The following is a 19691-nucleotide window of genomic DNA, read 5'->3' as shown; positions in this document are numbered from 1 at the left end:
TTCTATTGAGAAATTTAGTCGTCAAAGAGTTGTATCGCTTAGCGATTCGTTGGCATTACGTTTTGTAAATTAGTTCAGCTTCCGCACAACCGCGACGGTGCTTGTGGGACACGCGTAGGTAGAATGTGTCAAAAGTGGACGGTGGATACATATACATATATAGAAATATAAGAAGTTTTGGACAAACTTACAAACCAATTATTCCGACAATAATTCTATCTTAATCAGAGCTTTTGTATCATATACATACAAGTATATACTTGTATACATATGTATGTATATATCTAAGTGGTCGTTTATGCGAACGTGTGCGCAACTGTCGTGCAATTGAGTTAATTGCTCCAAACCAGTTGGAAGTGTTAATTAGTTGTCATAATTAAGAGCGGTGAATCGATGTGAAGTGCTTGCCTTTTTAATGGCAACGTGTAATTGCGTGAAGCTTCGTACGAATTGCTTTAATTTATACACACTCGTTTAAGAACTTCTTCTACTACAACTACGAACATACATACTTATTATCTGTGTATTCATTATGGCCACGAACGGCAATGGTTATTCGCGCAATTCGAATGGCGCTGTACCGTCAAATGGCACAACGACTGTTCTTAAGTATGAGAAATCGTCATGTCTATTCTGCAACGAATGGTTCGACTCGCAAACCTTTACGGTAAGCTTTTGCCACAGACAACTATCTCGGTGAACATCATTAGATCTAATAAGCACTTCATCAAACAATTTTATGGCCAATCACTTTTCTAGTTTTATTACACGCTCATAAGTATTTTTTGTTCATATTACATTTACTGTTTATAATAATTTAATTATTGAGAACTATTAGTGTACGGTAGCTTTCTAAACAAAAAGCGATATCAATGAAATTCATAAATGGTGCAGTCTGTGCAAAATTCAAATTTCGTGAACATACTGAACCGACAAGAACTAAATTTTAATCGATCAGTTTGTATGGCAGCTATATTCTATACTACAGAGCAGCTTCTTAGAAAGAAAAAGGCGTCTGCGAAATTTCAAATCGATATCTCAAAACCTGATGTTGATGTTGTTGTTGTAACGGTTACATAGTCCCCGTTTGGGTGATAAATTCCAGATTGGTTATCGTCTAGGTCATAAAACGGGAGGTCCAGGAAACGAACTGTTTCGACGAGGTCGGACCATAGGGAAAAGGGTGTTAGATGAGTGGGGTTTGTTGGGCATGCAAAGAGGTAGTTAGTGTCATGCGGAGACTCATTGCACGGAGGACATATGTTTGGTATGTCGGGGTCTATTCTGGGTTAAGTAAGAGTTTAACCTGCTACAATATCCAAAACGAAGTTGCGCGAGGGTAACGCTTCTTCGTCTGCGTGGCACTACATCCAGGCGACCATATTGGGGCTGCATAATTTAGGACCGGCCGGCCGATTGCCTTGTATGTCGCCAGCAATGTTTATTTGTCTTTTCCCCAAGAGCTGCCGGCAAGTGATTTGAGGATTTTATTGGCTCTGTACTTTGGCAGTTATCGCGGTCGTGTGAGGAGTGAAGGAGCAAAGACTGTCTAGTGTAACGCCTAAAATTTTAGGGTTGTTTACCATCCGAATTTTGGTGCCATCGACTGAAATGTTTAGATCCAATCTGTACTCCTTCGTCCAGTTCGTAAATATGGACGCTGTGGATTTAGTGGGGGAGAGTGTCAGACTCCTTGCAGAGAAGAGCGAGAAAGATCAGAGAGATAACCGTTTACTTTCGAGCACATGCCATCGAGTTCATTGCCCGACGTCAATATCGTGCAGTCATCAGCGTACGAGGTCACGGAAATTACCTCTGGTGGTTGAGGGAGTTTCGAGATGTAGAAGTTAAACAGTAAAAGGGAGAGGACACCACGCTGCGGAACCCCCTGTTTAATTCTTCTCAGTTTGGAGTTTTGACTTCGAAACAGTACGGATGAATGCCGACAGCTCAGGTTCATGGTCCACCGCTTCAGCCCTGGAGGGAGCGCAGATTGTTCGATGTCCTCAAGTAGCGTTGTGAGGTTGACTGTGTCGAAGGCTTTCGACAAGTTCAACGCTACGAGGATCGTCCTCTCGTAGGGTGGCTTCTGGTTTAGGCCATGAACTATCTGTTTATGACGCTAAGTGCAGTGGTGGTGCTGTACACTTTCCGGAAGCTATGCTGATGTTCTGCTAGACTAAGGCGGTGAGTGAACGTCGGGAGTAACATTATTATTATTATTATTGTTTATTAGGAATAATATACAAATATTAGACCTAACTACATAGAGGAGCACAAGCAACGGTGGCCATCGGCTCCGAATGTTAATATATAAAGAAAAAGCTAAAGTAAAACTTATATTATATTTTGCAAGTTACATTCTACTAGAAAATTATAAATCTTTGTAATATTATCATGAGATGGTGTAGTTAATAATTTATGATACTGATCAGTGATAAAGTGATTATTGTTAATACTCTCTAAAGCCAAACAATTGTTGAAAATGTGATCGATGGACAAGTTGTTCCCGCAGTAAGGGCAATTTGGTGGCTGTCTGCCGATGAGAATGTGTTGATGTGTTAACTGAGTATGACCTATCCTTAGGCGTGTGAAGATGGTTGATTGTAAGCGACTGATGCTGGTGGGGTAAATGACTTTGTTCCGAGCACGATTGAGATTTGTGTATCGGTGTTCAAATCGTCTCCACTCCATAAGACTTTTATTGCGACTATGTTCTTGAAATATTTTCTTAAGGTATTGTTGGGATCCCAAGGTATTGTTTGGGATAAACAAAATTGGTGTTGGATGATACAGCTACATGAGTCTCTTGAATGCAGATAACATCTGGATTTTTCTCTTTAATGAGCAATTCAAGCTCATGGTAGTTATTAATATAGCCGTTCATGTTCCATTGAACAACTTTAAACGTCATTAAAAAAAAAATATAGTGGGAAGCAGATGTAAATATATGTATGTATAAAGGCGTATTTAATTTTAATTTATAGCTGAGTTTGGTTTTGCGTAAGTCACATGTCATCATCTGACTTGACATGCATTTGAGAAGTGGAGATTACTCGTGAGAGCGAAGGGAGAGGGTCGTAAAGAGTTTGGGGTTCAGCAGGGTGGGAGAGGGATATGCCGGTGAGAGTATGTTGATCTGTGGGGAAATCATTGTTGGTTTGATATGAAGAATTATATAAAATATTAAGAGATGAGGAATAAGACGAGAAGTCATACTCCTGATTATTTGTTTCTACAAATGAGGTGGGTTCTGTTGCTGAAGAGTGAGGAGAGTTGGTAAAGTCCATAGGAGGGGGATAATTGGAGGAGGTGTTTTCTTTATGATCAAGATTTACAATTTGGTTATTGTCTTTGTTATTTTTTGTTTCATCTGAATTTTTTACTTCGTTGTTTTTGTTGGTTGTTGGTAGAGAATCATTTTTGTTTGCATTTTGGTTGGATACTATGGCAGCGTAAGAGCTGCTAGGAGAGCTTTGAATGGTTTGTTGTTCTTTGTGCGTTTTGATAGCCTCGCGCATAGAACATTTATTTATTGGTTTTATTTTGAGGATTTCTTTTGCTTGCAGGAAGTTACTGCATTCTCTGAAGGAGGATGGGTTTTGTTGGGAATAGTTGGCGCAAAGAATGCGTTCGCATTCTTGTGGGGTATGGGGAGGAAGGGAGCAATTTACACAAAGTGGAGAACGGTTACAATGTTTGGTGTATGCCCTAGAAGCTGACATGATTTGTAGCGCATGGGGAGGGGTATGTATTGTCGAACTAAAACTGTACACCAGGCAATATCAATTTTACTGGGTAGGTTATAAAGATTAAAAGTTAGCAACAACACTCCCGTAGGACGTTCTTTTCCTTCTATTTTTTTTAGGAATTTATAGGCTGCTACGACACCTTGAGAGCTCAGTTCTTTAATAATTTCCTCTTCACGAACATTATTAAGGAACGGCGCATAAATTGTGCCTTTCACATGGTTTAGGGATTGATGGAATGTGACACATCACATATGTCTCCAAGAGTCTTAACTCTGAGGAATTTGTATGCGATTTCACTGCTTTTTACTAGAAGAAGTAACTTTCCATCACGTAGGAAGGTTATTGAGTGCACTTGGCTGCTCATCTGCTGGATGGCACGGTGTATAGCGAAACAGGAGTAGGATGAAAGGGGTTTTAATGGGTCGGTTGTACTAATTATTATGAATTTTGGGTCAACGATTTTGGTTTCACGGAGCAAAAGGAATGCAGATAAGGGTGCACTTATTTCGTGATCACTTTTCTTTTTTCTTTTTATTTGACCGGTATCGAGTATTGCGCAACGATTAGCTTCGCGAATTCGACGATTAGCTTCGCGACGTTTACTTTAACAACAACTATGCGTATGTGGTAGGCGAGAAAGAAAAATAACTAAAGAAAATATTCAACACACTTAGAAGTGGGGTGAGAAGAAACTAACTAATCAAGAGAACTCCGATACAAAGCAGACGTCTTATCGGCACGAGAGTTAGTCGAAGACTGTCGGGAGTAACAAGGCCTCAAGTGTCTTCACTACTGGGGAAAGAAGAGTTATCGGACGATAAGACTCCCCTTTGTTGGCGGGTTTCCCAGGCTTCAGTAGTGGGACAACTCCTCCGACTTTCCACACATCGGGTATTTGAAGAGTGGATATCGACAGGTTGAGGACCTTAGTGAGATAATTTACTCCCGTTGGGCCTAGGTGTTTTAGCATCAGCATGCTTATTCCGTTAAGGCCAATGAATTTAGACGATTTGGCCTTTGTGATGGCACTCTACCATCGGTGAAAGTAAGTGGTGCGCAGTCTTTTGGCATTTTGCGCAGCCGTCGAGTAACACATCATTTGGCCTTGTCAGTCGAAGGGTGCAGTATAAACTGCCAGCTAAAATAGCTCGCGCACTTCTTTGGGTCCGAGGAGGCATGGCCATCGAATTGAATTTCAACCCGATCATCATGTCTCCACGGATTTGACAGGGCCTTGACAGTAGTCCAAAGCTTACCTACACCGGTGGAGAGGTTACAGGACTTCAGGGGATCTATCCATTTGTCCGCTTATGTTGGTTTACCATTTGCCGAATCTCCAAATTGAGATCCCTTATTCGGGGATAACAGGGATCGGCATGGCGTAAGGTATCGCGCTCGTTTGCTAGTGCAGTTGCTTTGGCTAGGAAATTATGGCGGTTTTCCGCGATTATTCCAGCCGGTATGAAGCGAGCAATAGCAGCAGCGATCACCTTGCGGAATTGACGCTCGCCAACGATGACGTCCGTAGGAATGGGTAGTGCGTTGAAGGTGCTCTCGGTAAATTCTGTGAAGTCGACCCAGTTAGCTTTGTTAAAGTTAACAAAAGTGCGGTTGTCCACAGAAATAAAGTCGGGAGGTTTCTCGATCGAGATAATTATGGGCAGATGGTCTGATGCGAGAGTTAGCATAGGTCGCCAGGTTATACTATTTATCAGACCACCGCTAACGATGGAAATATCTGGCGAGCTATTACAGGTGCCCATAATTCTGTTGGGGGCTTCGTTATTCATTATGCAGAATGTCGAATCGTTAATCTCTTCCGCCAGCTCCATCCCCCTACGATCAGGCAGGAATGCCAAAGATCGTGATGCGCGTTAAAGTCGCCTAGCACCAAACGATTTTCACCACGAAGTAGCGCATCTATATTCGGGTGATATCCTTTTGGGCAACATGTAACTGGGGGGATGTATATGTTAAATATTTCGAGGTCGACATCGCCTTACCAGACAGCTATACCCTGACATTCTAGGGTAGTGTCCCTACGGTCGATGTCAACATCGATAAGACGATACTGCACGGTGTTGTGCAATATGAAGGCTAGGCCTTCACCATTATTTCGCTCGCGATCCTTACGTAAAACGTTGAAACCTGCACAACTCAGAAGATCTGAGCGGCTGTTTAGCTTGGTTTCTTGGACCGCAGCTATCGTTAGGCGCACCCGGATCATGAATGCAACTATCTCCTCGATCTTACTCTGGAGTCCGTTGCAGTTGAATTGTAAGAGTCGCGTTTGTCGCGGATGTCCAGTCGTGATCCTAGGGGTGAGTGGGGTGCGTGTAAGTGGTGGTTGTTGCAGCTGTGCTATCCGCATGGGCGGATGTCGCACTGTGGTGTTGATTGGCGACGCCACTGTATGTGATTGCGGGGGCAGACTCCTACAGCATGGGGCAACATACGACGCACTCCACTCTCGTGTGGTGCGCAGACCAGAACACGACAGAAAGTGATACCAGCCAGTAAAAGAACTGCACTTGACTGATGTGACATTCCGGCGTATTACGGTCTGACACACGAAACAGACTCTGCAAGGAACCAGGAGTTGCTGGGTGGCTCTCGCACGAGGACTGGAGCTGGATGCAGGTTGGGGGAAGTTGGTCAGACTGGGATTCATGCTGTCTGTGTGAGCTCCTTAGGGCCGTGGAGGTACTATCTTGGCCGCTCGACTAGAGTGGCGGCGCAGTGCGCGAACATGGTGCAGGTTGCGTAGCTGTTGAGGCAGATGTCGCAGTATTGCGTTGACAGCATAGGGCCACGTAACTCGTGGTCCACTCCCTCTGTTTCTTAAGGCCTAAACAGGTCTTAAGATGGCTCCATCCATTGCATGTATTGCACCTAACCGAGGTGGAGTTTGGATGGAGCCTTCAATGCCAGCACGGGTCAGGAGGATAAGAAGCAACCCTGCTGCTAGGCGTTGCTTCAATGACGACAAACTTAACCTAGAACTTACCGATCCAAACAGGGTTAGATCGCCGAAATAACAGCTCTTGGCCAGATAAAATCCGGGTCAATTCCGGTAACGTAGAACCGGCTGTTTTGGAAACTGAAACAACTTAAAAACTGATCAACTAACTCGCTCCCAAATGAAGTCAAAATTTCCGAGGTTTTGGAATTCCATTTTCTTTATTCTTTAATGCTATTTCGGTGTAAATCTTCGCATGGTAATTTTTAAAACTATTGGGTCTATAACTATATTCGTGCGTATTTTGACAAATTTTTAATACCCTGTTCAGATGTGAACCGTATTCCAAAGAGGACGCTCTGTAACGGCCGGAACAAATGGTAGTCGGAATGGACAAGGTCTGGGCTATAAGGCAGGTAAAGCAAAACTTCCCAGCCGTCGTTTTCCAAATACTTTTAACCGGTCTCGCAAGATGAGACCGAACGTTGCCATAATGGAAAATTTTTTGCCTCGTGCCTAGTCGCAAATCCCGGATATTTTTCGAGAATCGTTCACTTTAATTTGTTGAGTTGCTTTCGGTAGCGTTCCCAATTAATGGATTCACCCTTCTGATCTCACTAAATACGGAGCATTAACTTGGCCTCATGTATATTCGGCTTTGTCGTAATGGATCCATTTTATATCACCAGTTACAATACGATGCAAAAACGACTTCTTTTACTTTTAAACCTTTTGAAATGGCTGTTTCGGGGAATCCCAAAGATTCTGTGAATAGCAATTTTCATCGAATTAAGCTTTCACTTCCTCATTTTCAAACCGCCCAGCACCCTTTTCGTCTTCCAAGTTAAAATCACTTCTTTTAAATCGTAAAACCACTTTTGGCACGTTTGCTCAGCTAGTGTATGTTCACCATAAACTTACACCAAAACACGATGTCTTTCGGCTGAGGATATCTTTATATTAAGTTTATGAGTAGTCCCTGCAAAACACTTTTTCAGGTACAAGTTCGACATATTTGAGTAAAAAAAATGTATTGTTGTTTACGCTTCAAATGAATGACATATACTGTAAAAGACAAACAAAGACAGTATCTTTCCAACTCATGTTGGGAATACTGAAACAATGGAATAATATCTGAATTAGGCTATCCTTCTGAGAAATTATTTACCTGTCAATTCACCGTATATATGGATCTGTATGGAAGTTTTATTTATGATTAGAAAAATATCCCCATACATTTTATTCACCGATTTTTAGACTCTCGCAACTTGTTGCTACAGAGTATAATAGTTTTGTTCACCTACCGGTTGTTTTTTATCACCTAAAACTAATCTTATTAGATATAGGGTTATACTTGTGTATATATAAATGATCAGAATGAAGAAACGAGTTAAAATCCGGGTGACTGTCTGTCCGTCCGTCCGTCCGTGCAAGCTGTAACTTGAGTAAAAATTGAGATATCTATATGAAACTTGGTACAAAAATTTCTTGGTACCGTAAGACGGTTGGTATTGCAGATGGGTGTAATCGGACCACTGTCACGCCCACAAAACGCCATTAATCAAAAACAAATAAATTGCCATAACTAAGCTCAACAACAAGATACAATACTCTTATTTGGTATACAGGATCACCTTAGGAAGGGGCATCTGCAGTTAAATTTTTTTTTTAAGTGGGCGTAGTCCCGCCCCCTAATAGTTTATCTCCTATGCCACTAAAGCAATAATAACAAAATTCATTGGGAACAAATGTGTTTAGCATCTCTATCGACAGTGTGAAAATGGGTGAAATCGGGTGACAACCTCACCCACTCCCCGTATAACGGTACTGTTAAAAACTACTAAAAGCGCGATAAATCAAGCACTAAACAAGCCAGAGACATTAAATTTTATCTCTGGGATGGTATAAGATGATTTTATAGAAACCGTGTTCAAAATTATATAGTGGGCGTGGTACCGCCCACTTTTATGTGAAAACCTATATCTTGGGATCTGCTTAACCGATTTCAAACAAATTCGGTACATAATATTCTTCTATTTTCCATATAACATCATTTTAAATTCCGTGTGATTCTTTTACTTTCCACTATGCAAATCAAGCAACAATGATTATATCGGCGTAAAACTTTGCGTGATTAATACGTTTAAAGTATGCCACCTTGTGACTAAAAATTATCTAAATTTAACCAAAACTGTTCAAGCCCCTAGGTACTGAATATGTGGACCCCAGTGCCTATAGTTGTCTTTTTACCGAAAATATCGGTCAACATAGAACAAGGCGGCAAGATCCACAAAGAAATCTAAAACGAGTATACCATTTGACTTTGCGAGAGTATAAAATGTTCGGTTACATCCGAACTTAGCCCTTCCTTACTTGTTATTTAAGTGAACGATAATATTATGTACATATGTATAGAAATGGAAATTATTTTTTTTTAGCAATTTTTATACTCTCGCAACCTGTTGCTACAGAGTATAATAGTTTTGTTCACCTAACGGTTGTTTGTATCACCTAAAATTAATCGAGTTAGATATAGGGTTATATATATATAAATGATCGGAATGGAGAGACGAGTTGAAATCCGGGTGACTGTCTGTCCGTCCGTCCGTCTGTCCGTCCGTCCGTCTGTCCGTCCGTCCGTGCAAGCTCTAACTTGAGTAAAAATTGAGATATCTTTATGAAACTTGGTAGACATGTTTCATGGTACCGTGAGACGGTTGGTATTGCAGATGGGCGTAATCAGACCACTGCCACGCCCACAAAACGCCATTAATTAAAAGCAAATAACTTGCCATAACTAAGCTCCGCAATAAGATACAAGACTGTTATTTGGTACACAGGATCATATTAAGGAGGGGCATCTGCAGTTAAATTTTTTTTTAAAAAGTGGGCGTGGTCCCGCCTCTAATAGGTTTAATGTGCATATCTCCTAAACCGCTAATGCTATAATAACAAAATTCACTGGAAGCAAATATTTTTAGCACTTCTATTGACGGTGTGAAAATAGTTGAAATCGGGTGGCAACTCCGCCCACTCCCCATATAACGGTACTGTTAAAAACTACTAAAAGCGCGATAAATCAAGCACTAAACACGCCAGAGACATTAAATTTTATCTCTGAGATGGTATAAGATGACTTTATAGGAACCGCGTTCAAAATTAGACAGTGGGCGTGGCACAGCCCACTTTTAGGTGAAAACCCATATCTCGAGATCAGCTTAACCGATTTCAACCAAATTCGGTGCGTAATGTTCTTTTCTTGTTTCTATGTCATAGTGCGAAAATGGGCGAAATCGGATTACAACCACGCCTATTTTCCATATGACACCATTTTAAATACCACTTGATTCTTTCACTTTCCACTATGCAAATCAAGCAACAATGATTATATCGGCGTAAAACTTTGCGTGAATAATGCAATTAAAGTATGCCACCTTGCGGCCAAAAATTGTCTAAATCGAACCAAAACTGTTCAAACCCCTAAGTACTATATATGTGGACCCCAGTGCCTATAGTTGACCTTCTACCGAAAATATCAGTCAATCCACAAAGAAATCTCAAACGAGTATACCATTTGACTTTGCGAGAGTATAAAATGTTCGGTTACATCCGAACTTAGCCCTTCCTTACTTGTTAAAATTAATTTATATCAGTGGAACGAGTATTGTAATAAAATGCGAAATGTGAACGCAAATTACTAATACAAATTTCTACCCAACTACTTACATACATACTTATGTATTTGCACACATATTTACCCATTCATACAAACAAATATACGTGTATGGCAGAGTTTTCAGATAAGGGCATTCTATAGAAAATGTCCCGGTTATCAATAGACCATCACGTCTCCTAGTGCCATTAGTCAATAACGGTATATATCGTAACGGCAACAAACTGACCTTAAACTTATTTAGTCCCCATCGCGCTGTCAAACGGTTCCTTTGCGCACAGTTATATTGCTTAAAATTGAGAAACCAATCGGCAAATTAAAAAGTTTTAAGTAAGAAATTCGCTCAAAAATGTTAAAATGTTATATGAAGTGAAAATTAAAATTTTTAAATAATGTGCTCATTAAACTATTTACTAAAATTCGGGTATATCTTTATGATAATAGTGACCTTCTCAGATAAGCAACTTGATAGCAGTCAAAATTCTGATAAGTATGGAATTTGTCTTTAAACTCTTATCGCTCTTCTCAAATATTTGCATTTTTTGGCCAGTTGTAGTTAGAGTAGTAGATGGCTCAAAGCTATCCATGGCTGCTCAAGTTCAGCAAACACATTTATACAAGTCTGTGCAACAGATTTGCCGTTGAACATATCTGCCTCATACTTATTATGAGTCCATAAATTGTTTTAAAACAATTAGATAAAAAGGGTACGAGTAGATAATACATTTAGTACTATGTGCGCTGGATAACACTCTAACATAGTTATAGATTTATGCAAACCATTTTTGTAAGTTTGAATTCGTCGAAATTTCACTTATATTAGTTATAATATAGAATGCCTTAGTTTCTATTTATTTTCTGTTCGATTCTTAACCTTGAAGTTATAGATTGCACGACTTAGATAAATCGAATAATGGAGAAAATAAAATTGCAATAGAGAAAATTATAGAAACATTTTTCAAGTTCTTAATTATTATTCTTACATGGAAAACCAAAATTCAGAAGGTATTGAGACTCAAGAGATAACCACGTACAGTTGTTCAGGCGATGAATACGGATTCTTACAATTTAGCTGGCGAATATATGTTATTGCCCTTTTGAGTGCGAAAAGAAAAAAACTCGGTAATAGAAATGTAGGGGCCATTTATTTCTCCCATTTGTCTTCGATGACATTATGCAACATCTCTTTCAACGTTTAAAGCTACTGCTAATATCTGACGAATCCAGATATTGCACGAGTTCTGTGGGGTTTTATTTATGTATATGTGGCCATGTCGAACGGTATTTGGTTTGGAATATTGAATTTTAAGTATTATATTGCATAATTGCTTGCAGTTGCTAATATAGTTTTTAGAATTCTGCTTTCGTTTGATAATATTTTAAAAAAGTTTATTGAGAATGAGATTATTGTATAAGGTAGATCTGTTAATTGCCGTTTCTTAATATCCTGCAATTGGTTTGCGGAACGTTCGGTGAATAGAAGGGAAAAAATGAAGGAAAACATTAATTTTATATACAAATATTTTATTCTATACTCGAGGGTATTCTAAACAGAGATTACAACTTTATGTTAGTGGTGCAATAGCCACTTGATATATCGGATTTATATAAAAGGTTTGACAGCATTTTTGGAATATCAATCTAAAATATGCCCGGGCAAAGTCGTCCTAAACACTCGAATACACTACAGTCGGCCAGTATTGTTTAGTATTGAAGTGGTATTTTTTCAAAGTTACCCTAATATATTTTTAAATAGAGTTAATTTTATTTAATAATGCATACATTAAATGAGCAATGTACAAAATTTTATTCGAAATGATCACCTTTTGCTTTCACACAGGTCTTTACAGCCTTTGATCTATTATATATTGACGACGCTGTTCGAATCAAAGAGTTTTTGAGGCTCTTCAAATTTCTCTATTCCAACTCTGACCACAAACTGTAATCCAATGGCTTCAAGACTGGACTACCAGATGATATACAACTGCAGCTAGGTTTCATATGTTGTATTTAAGTCACTGCTGGCCTTGTTCATGGAGCAAAATCTTGCTGGAAGATTCAAGGCTTTCCATCGAAGAGAGTATTGCATAACTGTTTTACCAAGCCTTCTCGAACATCATCCTGGAACACTTTTGCCCCAGTTTTAATCCTTTTTTCACAAAAGTGAAGAGGGGTAACGTCTTTTAATAACCCCCAAACCACTACAGCATTCACCTCCTATTTTGAGCGCCTAGAATAACATTGTTTGCAGGGAAAATACTTTCAGGTGTTAGGAAAACTTTATATTAAAAAATGTTGCGAAACAATTCAATACTAATTATTGGACGAAATCGTAAATGGATTGCAATCAAATTTGGTTAATAACTTATTATAGGTCACAAATCGGTTTTACTACTATATTTTAATTCGCGTCAGCTAAAATTGCATTAAAATCAGCTTCAAATGAGATATGTATATAGGATATAAACTCAACTGAAGAAGCTAAATTTAATATGATGAGTTGATGTGAAAACGGCAACCAAGGTCAAAGTCTATATCCATATCACTTAATTTTATTAAAGTATCACACATTTTGTCAGGTGGAAAGTCGGAAATTATTAGAAAGGCTATATTGGGGACAGAGAAAGGGATAGGCTGATTGAGTTAATTTTGGTATTACTTATACTTCAGTAATTATGAGCATATTTTCAAGCAATTGAATAAATATATACTCGGCATAAGGTTTGTTAAAACAACGAAAATCAATATAGGTAGTTTTTGGGAGGTACGAATACCTTGCTAAATTCGCATATTATTGGCATTAAACCATAGTTATATATATATATTTATATAATTATATATATATTATACATATTATTCGTTAAACTATAGTATTGTATATCTAATATTATACATTCGGTTAATTTTGCTGGGATATCTTACATATTGACTGATATACGAAGTATATGGCATAATGCCAACCGGAAGTTTGAAAATCTTATATTAGATATGTATATAAGAGATAGGGGTAGCATTGGCCCGATTTTATCTATTTTTGGTAATACAATATACTATTAAAAAAATAACTTGCTCCCTGAGTTTCATGAAGCTACCTCAAATACCATCACCAACATATACGGGGTAAAATCAACCGAATATTTAAAAGTTCTGTGATTAGTTATATGGGGGCTAAGGCAAATTTTCACCCGATTTTACCCATTTTAGGCACAAAATTGCATCATTAGCTAGATAGCCCACATATTAGCCGATATATGCGGTATGAAATAAACCGGAAGCTCGAAAATATTTCGATAAGGTATATGGGGGCTAAGGGGAGTATTGACCCGATACAATCCATTTTTGACATACAAGCATACAATTATCAGATAGTGAGTCTCTCCGAATTGCAAAATTAGATCTCACAGATTGACCGTTATTTACGATAAAAAGTTAGAACTAGGCAATGGGGTCCCCATATTTGTGCAAAGTTTTGTTCCAATACAGTCCTCGGTGCTTGGTTTGTATAGTGAGATTTTTAAAATAATCCTATGTACCACATTTGGTTGGAATTGGTCGAGTAGTTCCGAAGATATGTGATTTCACTAAAATGTGGGCGGTGCCATGCCTATCGTCAAATTTTGACATCGGCTCCTATGAACCCCCTTGTATAATCCCGGATTAAACATTTATTGTATCTGACGCATTTGGTTATTGATTTATGGCACTTTTAGTAGTTTTTAACAAAACTATTATATAGGGAGTGTCTGGCGTTATCATCCGATTTCATTCATTTTCAAACTGTCGAAGGAGGAGTCGACATTATGTATTGCAATGTGTGCAAATACGAATCGTTTTACTGAATAACAGCCTTGTATATATTGGGGAACTTAGTTATCGATTAAAATGGCGTTTTGTAGGCGCGGCGCCAGTCCGATTGCCAAGGAATATGTGTAAGGTTCATCAAGATATATTAATTTTTACTTAACTTACAGCTTGCACTATCTCGATTAGTTTTAGGTGATACATACCGTTAGGTGAACAAAACTATTTTACTCTGTTGCAACTTGTTGCGAGAGTATAAAATTAACGACACTTTTTCGAGAAAGCTTTGTAATAGAGTTTACGACAAAACTAAGTAGTACAAACAAAAACTAAAAATCAAGATCCTTTATTCTAACCTACTCACTCTAACCAATGTTTACCCTTTCCGTAGTGGGAGCGAATGTCAGAGTTTTATCTAATTCATTTGTATTTTATTATTTTACAAATTTTTCTTACAAACTAAGCATGGAAAAAAGTTACGAGTTAGCACATATTTTTATATACAAAATATATATATAGCATATTTTATTTTATCTTTATAATTTTGGCAGGAACACCTCATACATTGCGGCCAAGTACTAGAGCAGTGTCCGAACAATTGTAACGCCTTTGTGCCACGAATTCGTATGCGCTCTCACCTAAAAGAGTGCCCACGAGCCAAAACACAACCACAATCGTCGAATAGCATTGAACGCCTCGACCAATTCATGGACAATCGAATAAATCAGCTGGAAAAAGATTTGAGTGCGCTGCGTTCGGTACTCAATGAGGAGATCGGCCAACGATTGCATCTGATAACAGATGTTGGGAATTTGCGTAAATACAATCAGGTCTTGGAGGATTGGAAACAAGAAGCCGATGATAGTGTAAGAGGCGTAAAAGCGTTACTCAATGAAGAGATTGTGCAACGTCAGTTCGAGGTGGGCGAGGCCTATAAGGACAACGTGGCCAATTTCGAAATGATAAAGGTTGAAAAGTACATTCCTAATATTGAAAATATTTTATAAATTTAAATTATTGTAGAAAGTCAAAGCCGATATACAAGGTGAAATGGACGTGTTGCAAAAGAATATTCAACAATTGTCGATGGAAGTAGCAGAACATGTGAACCACTTAAACGATAACACCATGAAACTGGAAGAGATGATCTTGGAAAATGAGAAGAAGAATCTGTTAGTATGAGCTGACGCTAGTAGAATTTTTACTCAGACTTTTCTCATACATTGCAGTAACAAATTCATCGAGATCGAAGAGTTCTTAAATGTTATTGATGGTGATTTGAAAACCAAGTTTATTACCAATAGCGATTTAAATGCGAAGCAGATGAATATGGATCTGGAAGTGAAGAGCATGAAAAATATCGTTTGCGAGACGGAAGAGCGCTGTGAGAAATTGGAGGGTATAGTGAATCAAATCGACACTAAACTGCATCAGACCATGCAAACCCTGGCGGATTTGGAGAACCATTTGGCCACACAACAAAGGCTCAGCAGCATACAAAACACAAGAGGTAAGTTCGCTATTTTGTGGTACTCCACTCAACAAAAGTCAAAGTAATGTTTGCACTCATGAGCAGGTCACTTGATTTGGCGCATCAAAGACTTCTCGAAGAAACTAGAGGAGGCGAAACAATATGAAACGATACTGCATAGCGCCATGTTCTCCAATAAGCCATATGGTTATGCGCTGCGCGTAAGTTGACGCCCTCTATTGATCACAAAAATAGCATATTGTTACATGATTGTGTTGCCAATGCACTTATCTAACGGTTTGGTTATGAACTCACTTGCAGCTCGACATACACCCTAACGGTAAAGGTACGTGGAAGGGCCGCAACTTGATCGCATGCCTCAATGTAATTGCCGGGGAGTATGATGCTCTGCTGTCCTGGCCGTGTCGCCTACAAGCTGACATAATTATACGCGCGCAAAGCAACAATGCCGAGGAGTCGCAGGATTATGTCAAGACAATTCTGGTGCGCAAGAAGAACGATGAATTTATACAGAACAACCAGTACTTTCATATACCACATAAGATTATAACGAATTCGAATTTCTTGCGTAATGATTCTTTATATTTGGAGGTGCGGGTTTTAAAGTGACCCAAAAACATTGCAATAATTCTACTTATATACATATATACACATATGTATGATTTCTATACATATTAAGGTTTTCATAGGTATATTTGAATAGATAAGCGAACCAGTTTGTAAGCTAAGCATGTTCACAGATTTCAATTTAAACTAAGAGAGAACCATGATTTTGTATATACTTGTATGTATGTACATATCTATGCCACTTTCACTTTTTTGCCACTTTTATATAATAAATGTATAAGTATGTATCAGTATACGAAATATATATAATAGAATATAATATATAATCGTATATTATGTTCTTTTTCGAAAGTCTGGAAAATGCATCAATTTCGTTCTTTAAGTGTGGCCAATTATCTTCCCTTCTATGCACATGGTAGAAGATATTTACGGAACAAAAGTTAAACGTCTATGCTCTCTTATCACTAGTTTATATGCATCAGAACGTTGTGAGCAGTTATGACCAAGGACAAGCTTTTGTGGAACAGAGCTAAGGCAGTATAATCAGATATTCATAATTAAAATAAAACAAGATAGAACCTTTTATTTATTATATACTAGCTTTTACCCGCGGCTTCGCTCGCATCGAATCCATCAAATAAGTATTTTACTTTTTTATTTGGAATTGGCTCGTTCGTTGTCGGCTTGATGACTGAAATATTGAAATGATATCCTGATTCACCTTTACTGAAAATTAATGGATACTGCAAAGCGTCATAAAATGTATGAGTATCAGCTACGCGCTTTAACGCAATATCATGTTATATATATATTTCTCTTTCTACTCCATCTATATACTGGCAACGACGATTTACTTCATTTTGTTCATCACCCATAAAATACACCTCCAAAAATTTATGCTGATCATTATTTCCTGGAAATAGTGATCCAATTTGATGATATATTTGTCCTTGTACAGTAAAAGTTGGTGAAAATCCAGGCGTTCTTATCACTTTATCAACTCCGAAATATGTCATTTTAAAGCAAGAATTATACTTCCTTATTTTACTTAGAAATCGTTTTGACTCATCTGTGACACTAAACAATAAAGTTTTTAAAGGTTCTTCTGGTTCACCAAGTAATAGAAGTGAAACTTTACCAGTGCTGCAACACATTCCAGCAGTTTCATCTTTCCATTTAAAAGCATCACAATACTGACATTTTTTATCCATTGAGCCAATAACAATTAAGGGATGATTAGAATACTCAACTAAAGGATCATATTGAAAACCAATACCATTATTTTTTTTCTTTAATTTTCATTTATTTTTGTTTTCTTTCATTTTTAATTTTTTCGACAAACAATCATTTCTGCCAATTTTTTTTTTTCAATTTCAAAATTTTCAAATTTATTTTCCAAACATACATCCTCCAAAATAATTTTTTTTATTAATCCGTAAAAAATTTATAAATTTTGTAATAAAAAATATCCTATGTTCATTCTGACACCTCTAAGAGCATATGTACAAACTTTCATGATGATCTGTTAAGTAGTTTTTGCGTGAAAGCTTAACAAACAAACGGACTTTCGCATTTATAATATTAGTATAGATTGATATTTGTTCAAAAATGTCCTAGAACTAACAAACCCTTACACTATTTATTTTGCGTTGGTCTCTGAAATGTGAAGACATTTTGGGCAAAATCATTTTAAATGTTTGAAATACCAAAACAAAAAAAAAAAGAAAATAAATAAAATTCACTGTTTCTTAAACCATAACACAATTATAGTCTATTTTTTTTTAATGGTTAAATATTTGGTTATTACTTACTCTAAGTTTAGGTGTTCAAACACTTTATACTCTCGCAATTGGCAAAGATCAAAGGCTGAAGCATATTTTCTTGAATTGGCAAAATTTTATATTACAAAAAGGAAAACGTTGTGTAATAATTCAATTATCGCTATTCTACGAAATTATGAATGGATTAAAATCATAATTAGGATCTTATTAACATATACGTAGTATCGATTTGGCAACTCTAGTGTTGCAATCTGGCCCCTCATAACTTTATCTTAGAGTTGGTCATTTATGATGTTATATATATGTACATATGTACATACTCCGAACCTTTTGACATACGAACACTATTTTTGTTGTTTACAGTAACTTAAAGTATTCTTATCGGCCAAGAAAATGGAATTTATTCGCGAAAATTTTCGCGCGATTATTTTTGACAACTTTGGTTGTAGATTCACTCAGTGTTTCAGCAACAGTGTTTCGGCGAATTTAATTCAAATGTTGGCGATGAAGCTACATCAAGGATCAATGTTTATCGTTGATATGGTGAATTCAATAGTGGTCGTAAATCATTCAAAGACGAATTTCGTGAAGGTCGCCCAAAACGAGTTGTTGTTCCGAAAACTGTAAATGCTGTGTGCAAACTGATATTGCAAGATCGTGTGACCTATCGTGAGATTGTGACAACTATAGGCATTAGTGGGACCAGCATACATTCAATATTAGATAAACATTTGAATGTAAATTGTTCACGTTGGAAAAAAACCAACCGCCGAAGACGGATCACTTATCACAACAACAATGCTCTCATACATCGGCTGAAATAACTGCAATTCTGAGCATTTTTCTCAATAAACGCTACCTACACTTTGGAAAACGAAAACTTTATTTTTTTTACGCGTTGTATATCGAACTTTGTGCCTGAAAGTTCTACATTACTTTAGTATACAAAAAACCTCATCCTAAAGTCATTATATAATATCATATTTGGATCAGAAGCGCTTCACTCACTTTATAGCATAGACCTTGTCCCTTCCGACTACCATTTGTTCCGCACGATGTAATTAATTTAAGCGTAGCCGCTCGTGAAGATTCGATGGTGGGTGAAATAACTGGGGATGCGATGAAACAACCGGCTTCCAACACGTGTCATGCAGGACCGTTGAAGTATCGCAGAAGAATCCGGAGCGGTGTCGATCGAATGCAGTTGCGCGCAGGAGGTTTCGTATCAACGAAAAAGGAAGCAACTCGCTTGGCCTGTTCACGAGACGGATGTGATTTTGCGAATGTTATGATGTGGCGCTCAGCCCCGTGGACGATAAGCGAATAAAGATGTGAGGGCGATGATCCCGTCCTTTTTGTTAGGTCTACAGGTGCCGTGTTATGGTGTGTTGTGTTGTCCTGTGTGGTGTGGTTTCATCGAGTGGTGAGAACCTGTGAATGTTTTCTGGTGTAGTGTGTTGCATTAGGGTGCGCCAGTTGTTACCGGAGAGAGTGGTGATACTGAGGCTTAGCTCATTTAAACAGATACAAATATTAAAGTTTGACTAAGCCAAGAAATACTTAAAAAAAAACTTGTTAATAATGGAGTATAGAAGCTCTCCAATACAATTATTTTACTACTGACTACAATAGTTATCTGACCACGAAGAACCCCGCAAATAATTCA

At 38.0% G+C, this 19691-nt stretch overlaps 1 protein-coding gene and 1 long non-coding RNA gene across 4 annotated transcripts; one reads left to right on the top strand and one right to left on the bottom strand.

Annotated features, from left to right (window-relative positions):
- Nucleotides 1-16605, top strand: Traf-like (TNF-receptor-associated factor-like). 3 transcript variants are annotated; one of them, XM_014238239.3, is made up of 6 exons: nt 1-667; nt 14737-15153; nt 15209-15357; nt 15415-15695; nt 15762-15877; nt 15978-16605. In XM_014238239.3, exons 1-6 carry the CDS (start codon nt 533-535, stop codon nt 16284-16286), a joined length of 1407 nt encoding a protein of 468 aa, XP_014093714.1. In that variant the 5' UTR covers nt 1-532; the 3' UTR covers nt 16287-16605. The 3 variants fall into 3 exon arrangements, with proteins under 3 accessions (XP_014093714.1, XP_036227706.1, XP_036227705.1); XM_036371813.2 differs by lacking the exon at nt 1-667 and adding an exon at nt 10695-10714; XM_036371812.2 differs by lacking the exon at nt 1-667 and adding an exon at nt 10855-10874.
- Nucleotides 16606-16801: 196 nt separating this feature from the next.
- LOC138857615 (uncharacterized) lies at nt 16802-18676 on the bottom strand. The gene is made up of 2 exons (XR_011396771.1): nt 17383-18676; nt 16802-17321 (listed from the first exon to the last, which is right to left on the bottom strand). It is a non-coding gene; the product is annotated as an uncharacterized lncRNA (long non-coding RNA).
- Nucleotides 18677-19691: the final 1015 nt, after the last annotated feature.

Source organism: Bactrocera oleae, chromosome 5 (genome assembly GCF_042242935.1).
Source record: "Bactrocera oleae isolate idBacOlea1 chromosome 5, idBacOlea1, whole genome shotgun sequence".
NCBI classification, from domain to species: domain Eukaryota; kingdom Metazoa; phylum Arthropoda; class Insecta; order Diptera; family Tephritidae; genus Bactrocera; species Bactrocera oleae.
This window is presented reverse-complemented; position numbering and strand designations above follow the sequence as displayed.